Genomic DNA, 8,732 nt, shown 5'->3' on the forward strand with positions numbered 1-8,732 from the left:
GGTTGCCTGAGATGTTTTTCTTCTGCAAGGACAATTTGTTTGAGGGCTGGCATCAAAACAAGAATTTACAAAAGTCTCTGGCAGAATCAGCAAACCAGCATATTAGAAAATTGTTACGAGCAAATGGCTTTACTAAATATTACCTTTGATCTCATATATGCAGATGGGAGCTTGATATGAAAAGCCACCCCCAAAATCGACCTTGGTCAATAATTAAAAATTTTCCTCTTTCTCTCGAGTACTACACGAATAGGACATGTAAGTTTATTTCTACAATGACTTTACTCCCCACAGGAGGAAACAGGGGTCTTCAGCTCCATGGCTTTAGGTTCTTTACACCCTCAGTTGCCTCTTTCGCCATCCCAGTTCTCCCTCTCCCACACTGCTCTGTCCAGTTTCAAAGAGTGTTTTTTCCCCCATCCCAGGGGCAGTCAGCTCTAATATTTGTCCCTATGTGACTCTGTCCCCTAATAAGGGAAGTGGGTGTTTGGTAGCTACTGAGGACCAGCACCATGGGCTGGAGCAGGAGAGCAGCGCTGGGGTGAACTGAGGGCACCGCCTGTCCCACCGCTGTCTTCCAGGTCTGATCCTTGGGCCATCTGAAATCTTGATTTTTAAAAATTTTTTTTTTTTTTTCTGATAGCAGATGGGGTCTCAGAGGGTGTGTGCGTGTATGTGCAGAAAAACTCTGGACAAATCTCTAGAATAACAGAAGGGTTTGGGTTGAAGTGACCTGCAAAGCCCATCTGGTCCAACCCCCTGCCATGAGCAGGGACATCTTCACCCAGATCAGGTTGCTCAGTCAGTTTGTGTTCCTCTGTTATGCAAAACGTCTTCATTTCCAGCTGAACAGAGACACACACATTTTCCCTGATCAGCCTGGCAAGGGGTGAGTATGTGCTGCTGTCACCGTCAGCTGTCCAGCTGGCGCATTTAAGATGCACTAAATTTAACGGCATTTGCAGAGGAGCCTCTTTGGAATATTTCTCTGGAAACCTCCCCAGCCTCTCGTCGTGGAGCATCACAGCTGATCACCTCTGCTCCATGCCCAGGAAAGCAGAGTGCTCAAACAGAGACCGGGTGTTTGCTGTTGGGTGTTCTGATGGCCTCTGGCAGACGAAACATCACTCTCTGTCTTATTTGAGCCCCTGAATTTCTTCCTTTCCATTTAACCTTTTTGGCAGCTGTAAAGCACAAATCCATTTTCTTTCCATCAGGATTAGTTTGCTTAATTGACCTACAGGTTTAGCTGATAAAGCTCCCTAAAACGTTATACATTTTGCCATACTTAAACAAAAAGGGATTAAATCAATACAGAGTCACACATAATGGGGCTGCTTCTCACCTCGAAGTGAGATGTTCTCTCTTGTGGTCTGACCGCATTCAATTCAGCTCAAACACTGACCTTTCTCTGCCTTCATCTCTCCCCACTCCATCCCCCCTTCCCTCTCCTGTCCGGGTTCTTCAGCCTTGCAGGGACCAGCATGGCCAGGGCTGATCCTCCCGGTGCTGTGGGCACCAGCCATTCCCATCCCAGAGCTGACGTCCAGGTCTCCATCCCACCTCTCCCCCTTCTCCAGGCAGGAGCACCCTGGCCCCAGGGTCTTGTCCTGCCTGTGCTGCTGAGAAGCTTTCAGGCACCTCCCAAAAGTCTGAGCACCAAGTCTCCTGAAACATGTTTTTAGAATCATAGAATCACAGGATGGTTCGGGTTGGAGGGACCCTCAGAGCTCGCCCAATGTCACCCCTGCCATGAGCAGGGACATCTGCACCAGCTCAGGTTGCTCAGAGCCCCGTCCAGCCTGGCCTGGGATGTCTCCAGGGATGGTTCAGCCACCACCTCTCTGGGAACCTGGGACAGGCTCTCACCACCCTCAGGGCCAACAATTCCTTCCTCATGTCCAGCCTGAATCTCCCTCCTTTAGTTTAAAACCATCACCCCTTGTACTATCACAACAGGACAGACTAAGTGGTGCACTGCTCTTTCCTCATTTTCTGCTGCTGTGCACAGCCAGAGAGTGACCCCAGGGCTGGTCCACTGTGGCTTTTCCTTGGTGGATGTGATGGATAAGTTTGAGGGCAGCTGCACAGGGGTTTCTTGGCTCTCAGGAGCCCATCCTCCCAACACCATTGTAGCAGGGGTGTGTGGGAGTTCTCATACCAGGGTTTCTATTCCAATGAACTACTGTTTCCAGATCCCTGGACCACCAGTGAGTGAGATGTCACCTTCCAATAGGACCGGGTCCAGTCCCCTGACCTTCATCCTCACCAGCATTCCCGGTCTGCCGATGAGCAGCTCCTGGATGGTGTTGCCTCTCTGCTGCCTGTACCTCCTCATGCTCCTGGGGAACTGCACCTTGCTCTGGATGATAAAGACAGACCACAGCCTGCATACGCCAATGTACTATTGCCTCTCCATACTGGCCGTGGCAGACCTGGGCTTGTCTCTCTCCACCCTGCCCACCATGCTGGCCATTTTCTGGTTTGAGTCCACCTCCCTCCGTTTTGAGGCGTGTGTTGTCCAGATGTACTTCATCCACTCCTTCTCTGCCATTGAGTCTGGGGTCCTGCTGGCCATGGCTTTTGACCGCTTCATTGCTATTTGCTACCCTTTGCGCTATGCCTCTGTCCTGACCAGCTCCCTGATAATGAAGGCAGCAGGGGTGATCTTCATGCGGGGCATCTTTGTGGTGCTACCCGTCGCTATCCTTATGAAGAAGATGCCTTTCTGTGGGTCTCGTGTCCTGTCTCACTCCTTCTGTCTGCACCAGGACATGCTGAGGCTGGTTTGTGGGGATGTCAGGGTCAACAGCTTGTATGGGCTGACTGCGGTGATACTCACCAAGGGCCTGGACTCCCTGACCATCCTCCTGTCTTACATGGTGATCATCAGAGCCGTCTTGAACATTGTCACTCCAGAAGCACGAGCGAAAGCCTTTAGCACGTGCATCTCCCACCTCTGTGCAGTCCTGACCTTCTACATCCCACTCATTGGCTTGTCCATCACCCACAGGTTTGGGAAGCACCTGTCCCCCCTCACTCACACGCTCCTGGCCGATGCCTATCTCCTGGTGCCGCCTGTCCTGAATCCGCTCGTGTACAGCTGGAAAACCAAACAAATCCGCAGGCGGATCCTAATCCTGCTCTGTCAGAGAGGGACCCAGCAACAGGTCTAGTCATGGGGCAGTGATACCCCAAAGACAGTATCCTCCTTCCTTTCCTCTCCAGACTGTTGCTCATGGGCAAGATCATCTCCCAGAGAGAGTCACTCATGCCAGAAGAAACCTGTCACCTCTTCTGCAGTACAGCTCTTTTCCTTTCCATGGAGGGATGGATCAATGGCCTCAAGGTTCACATTGTATCTTGGGAACAATTTCTTCCTGGAAAGGGCTGTTGGGCATTGGAACGGACTGCCCAGGGCAGTGTTGGAGTCACCATCCCTGGAGGGATTGAACAGATGCAGAGATGAGGTTCTCAGGAACGCGGGTTAGTGACAGAGTTATGGCTGGACTCACAGAATCACAGAATGTTAGGGATTGAAAGGGACCTCAAAAGCTCATCCAGTCCAGTCCCCCCGCCGGAGCAGGAACACCCAGCTGAGGTTACACAGGAAGGTGTCCAGGTGGGTTTTGAATGTCTGCAGAGGAGGAGACTCCACAACATCCCTGGGCAGCCCGGTCCAGGCTCTGGCACCCTCACTGGGAAGAAGTTTCTTCTCAAATTTAAGTGGAACCTCCTGTGTTCCAGTTTGCACCCATTGCCCCTTGTCCTATCACTGGTTGTCACCCAGAAGAGCCTGGCTCCATCCTCCTGACACTCCCCCTTTCCATATTGATCCCCATGAATGAGTCACCCCTCAGTCTCCTCTCCTCCAGCTCAGAGCCCCAGCTCCTCAGCCTTTCCTCACACGGGAGATGCTCCACTCCCTGCAGCATCTTCGTGGCTGCGCGGGACTCTCTCCAGCAGTTCCCTGTCCTTCTGGAGCTGAGGGGCCCAGAACTGGACACAATATTCCAGATGAGGTCTCACCAGGGCAGAGCAGAGGGGCAGGAGAACCTCTCTGACCCACTGACCACCCCCTTCTAATCCCCCCAGGTCCCATTGCCCTTCCTGGCCACAAGGGCCCAGTGCTGGCTCATGGTCACCCTGCTGTCCCCAGGACCCCCAGGTCCTTTTCCCCTACACTGCTCTCCAACTGCTCGTTCCCCAACCTATACTGGAACCTGGGGTTGTTCCTGCCCAGATGCAAGACTCTGCACTTGCCCTTGTTCTATTTAATTAAATTTCTTCCCGCCCAGCTCTCCAGCCTGTCCAGGTCTCTGGATGGCAGCACAGCCCTCTGGTGTGGCAGCCACTCCTCCCAGTTTGGTGTCATCAGCAAACTTGCTGACAGTCACTCTATTCCCTCATCCAAGTCATTGATGAATATATTGAATAATACTGGTCCCAGAACTGACCCTTGAGGCACTCCACTAGATACAGGCCTCCAACCAGATTCCGCCCCATTGACCACGACTCTCTGGCTTCTCTCCTTCAGCCAGTTTGCAGTCCCCCTCACTACCCGATCATCCAGTCCACACTTCCTCAGTTTAGCTGTGAGGATGCTGTGGGAGATGGTGTCAAATGCTTTACTGAAGTCAAGGTAGACCACATCCACTTCTTTGCCATCATCTATCCACCTCGTTATGTCTTCATAAAAGGCTATGAGGTTGGTCAAGCACGACTTCCCCTTGGTGAAGCCATGTTGACTGCCTCTAATGACCCTCTTATCCTTGTCTTGAGATGGCACCAAGGATAAGGTGCTCCATCACCTTTCCAGGGAGAGAGGTGAGGCTGACCGGTCTATAGTTACCGGGGTCCTCCTTCTTGCCCTTTTTGAAGATCGGAGATACATTTGCTTTCCTCCAGCCCTCAGGCACCTCTCCCATTTCCCAAGACTTGGCAAAGATGATGGAGAGTGGTCCAGCAACAACTTCAGCCAGCTCCCTCAGCACCCGCGGGTGCATCCCATCTGGACCCATGGATTTATGGATGTCCAGATTGCTTAATTGCTCCCTAACCCAGTCCTCATCAACTGAGGCAGACTCCTCCATTGCCCTGCCTTCCTCTGGGGCCTCAGGGGTACGGGGCTCCTCAGGACAGCCTCCGGCAGAGTAGACAGAGACAAAGAAGGCATTCAGTAATTCTGCCTTCTCTGTATCTTCTGTCACCAGGGCACCCACCCCATTCATCAGTGGGCCTACATTGCCTCTGGTGTTAGTTTTATCTGCCATGTATTGGAAGAAGCTCTTTCTGTTGTCCTTGACCCCTCTTGCCAGGTTTAACTCAAGGAGGCCTTAGCTTTCCTAGTTGCCTCCCTACATCCTCTGACAACAGCCTTATATTCTTCCCAAGTGGCCAGCCCCTCCTTCCATGATCTGTAAACTCTCCTCTTCCACTTGAGCTTACCCAGCTGTTCCCTGTTTAACCACGCAGGTCTCAATGATCTTGAGGGTCTCTTCCAACCAAAATGATTCTGTGATTCTATCATGGCAATTCACATCATTCCACCTCCCATTTTGGGATGCCCCATTTCTCAGAAATTCTGCAGGAGGGCAGAGCTGGGGTGGCTGTGTGACAAAGCTGTCCTCCCTGCAGCTGGGGAGAGAGAAGACTGCCGAGAGCAGGCTTTCATCAAGGGACTCACTGCTAATGACAGTTTTGGTCTCTGAAGAAATACAAACAGTGTTGCCAGACTTGTGCTTTTAATTACAATATCCCTATATTTGTTCACGATATGAAGCTGTCAGTTCCCAGGGCTATGCTCTCATAGGAGACTCGTCAGCTTTCATTATACAAATATTGTGACTCTTTAGAGGTATGGAGGATAGAGAAGTACTAGTGGCCTATGGACTGCAACCTAAGGACACAAAATAAGAAAACTGAGCCCAATCTCATTGCATGGTCTGCAAGGAGAGAGTATGATTTTTATTGTTTCATGATATCATCTGCTCTGCCTATAATTCTTTTGAGAATGCCATGAAAATCTCTCCCCACCTCCGAGGTTATGATCCAAACAAGGGTAGGCTGGTCTGGAATGAAGCTATATGGTGCAATGGGCGTGCAATGCAACCCAAATGCATCCTGTGACACGGGGTGCTGTTTGTGTATTGACACATTTCCTTAGGGATGCACATGATGTGTAAGTGACACACGTGATGTGTAAGTGACACACTTCATATCCGGGCTGACTGAGCTGCCCCTTTCAGAGCATCAACCTGTCCTTAGAGGAACCTCCATCCCATCCCAAGGCAATCTACCTCCTGATTAACCACCCGTGTCATTGTGTAAAATAACCCCCTGCAAGCCAAGTCCCTGTGACTTTGTCGTGTTTGCAGCATCAGACCAAACCATTTTGCCCCTTTCTGCCCTCAAATCAGTTCATTGATTCTTCCTCATGGACTGTTCTCCTCCTCTGGGCTATCTCAACCCAATTTTTGCCTCATCCCAGGGAGGGATGAAGGCAGAGGAAAATTATTTCAAAGCAGGCACTTGGCAGGGTTGGTGCCCAGCCCTGCGAAAAAGAGCTACAAGGTCAGGACCAGGACCGGAGCTTGGGATGCCCTGGACATCTGTCAGCAGGTCCCAACAAACTGTGGGTGCTGCACACTGCAGGGATGTGCTGGAGAGCTTTGGTAGTGAGGAAAAAATGGGTATTTCTCTTCAGTTTGTTTGTTTGTTTCCCACCCACCCCTTACAGCTCCAAAAGCCGCTTTGGTAAATGTAGTGAGAGTTTCTCCCAGCTCTCCTGGGTGCTGCTGTGGAGAATCCAAATGGCAAGGATCGGTGTTGTGAAAGGGCGCGAGGTGCTGAGCAGTAAAACCAGCAAGAACACATGGGTGCTGCTATGCATCTGCAAAATGCCCTTCAGTCAGGTGCTGGGATGGGACTGGTGTCTGCAGGAGGAAAGATGTGCTGCATGCAAAAATAAAGGTGGATGCAAGGCAAATGTGAGAGTTCAACATCCAGACTCTGCGCCTTGTGGCTGGGAAGCAGCCAGAAGTCTCTCCTGTATTTTTACAAGAGTCTGTAAAGCAGATGTCTGAAGACAGGGAATTTGTGCATGTCCATTTGTGCCTGCTGGAACTGTCGAGCTGCTCCAACCTGCCAACAAGAGGTCAGAATCTGGGCACTCGACCATGGAGACCTGGGCAGTGTCACGCTGTCCAGTAACCACAGGCATGTTCTTGTGTGAGCACAGGAAGGAGCCGTTTATCTCCCACTTGAATGTTTTGCTAAATCTAGTAAATCAGACCAGGCAAGCCGTGGGGAAGAGCAGATGTTGCTGTAAATCAGCTTGTGGGCAGCAGAGAGCAGCTCCCCGTGGTACGGAGCAGTTTGCTGGGAGGTTAATGCAGCTGATGGATGTCGGCTGCTGACAAAGCTGGTGGTGGTTTGGAACCAATTGCCTCGCAGGCGAGATCCACAACTGGGTTAAACTCGAGCACTTAATCCATTTCAGCTGAGCAGTGCAGATTGACACAGCGGCTCTGAGTCACCCGGCCCCAACCAGCCCGAGCATCCCCTTCCAGAGACAGATGCGACATGACAAGTTGTCCATCTGGTGCTAATGGGGCTTCCCGGCGCTCCTGGAGGTGGCCGTTCACTCGAGAGCAGAGCGTGGCTAGTGCGTCGCAGCCCAGAAAGGTCTGTGGGATGCCGGGTAATGAAATCCATAGTTATGCTGGTTTGTATTTATCCTAAAAACATCTCATCCACCTCACTGAGCAAAGCAGCCAGGTACCTTGATAGGACAAGGGATGATGGTTCTAAACTAAAGGAGGGAGATTCAGGCCGGACATGAGGAAGAAATTGTTGCCCTGAGGGTGGTGAGAGCCTGTCCCAGGTTCCCAGAGAGGTGGTGGCTGAACCATCCCTGGAGACATCCCAGGCCAGGCTGGACGGGGCTCTGAGCAACCTGAGCTGGTGCAGATGTCCCTGCTCGTGGCAGGGGGGCGCTGGGGGAGCTGGGGAGGTCCTTCAACCCAAACCGTCTGTGACTCTCTGATTCTCGCTGCCTTGATTTACATTTGCAATATGAAATGTACTGCCTTGAGGCTCACCTGCATTTGCCGAACCTGCAGCTCCCCCTAAACCTGGCTGTTCTCCAGCTGCCTCTGAGTCATGGTGATTTGCTGGCTTCGTTTAATAATTGACAGGACCACGCGTCTTCTAATATTTGCTGTTTGCTTTTCTATGTTTGACTTTCCATCGGCGGTGCCAAAAGCAATAATGTACATACCAATTTTTCTATAAGTGCTTTCCACCTGTCAATCCCTCTCCCTTATCTGCATTTGCTCAGCACTGTACCTACATACTACATTTGCCATCACAAAATTCCCTTTTGCCAGAAAACAGCGCAATTTTTCAACTTCTACTTCACAGCAGCACCTTCACAGATTGGTGAGTACAGTAGTTCTGATGGTGCTACATGAGGATGTGAAAATAAATGATGTCCAGACTCTGCCTCGCTTCTTATTCTGGTCAAGATTTGTGTTTTGCACCAATCTCACATTTTAGTCATGTGTGCAGCTTTCTAACCGTGCACAGCCCTGGCAACCAATTCAGTTGGTTTTGTGTTAATGGATTTCAAAGGGTTTTTCTTTAGAAAAAAAAAAAGGGGGAGAGGACTCTGCAGCAGCACAGCTTTCTTACTGGTAAAACTTCATCTGCTCGGAAGACATAAAAACCAG

At 50.9% G+C, this 8,732-nt stretch overlaps 1 protein-coding gene across 1 annotated transcript; it reads left to right on the top strand.

Annotated features, from left to right (window-relative positions):
• The first annotated feature begins 2,219 nt into the window (after positions 1–2,219).
• Positions 2,220–3,176, top strand: LOC135996429 (olfactory receptor 51H1-like). The gene has a single exon (XM_065648413.1). The coding sequence runs from the start codon at positions 2,220–2,222 to the stop codon at positions 3,174–3,176; it is 957 nt and encodes a 318-aa protein (XP_065504485.1).
• The last annotated feature ends 5,556 nt before the right edge of the window (positions 3,177–8,732 follow it).

The sequence above is a fragment of the Caloenas nicobarica genome, chromosome 1 (genome assembly GCF_036013445.1).
Source record: "Caloenas nicobarica isolate bCalNic1 chromosome 1, bCalNic1.hap1, whole genome shotgun sequence".
Classification (NCBI taxonomy): Eukaryota; Metazoa; Chordata; class Aves; order Columbiformes; family Columbidae; genus Caloenas; species Caloenas nicobarica.

Coding starts and splice junctions, on each gene's coding strand:
- LOC135996429 (XM_065648413.1), top strand. CDS start 2,220: ATGTCACCTTCCAATAGGACCGGGTCCAGTCCCCTGACCTTCATCCTC.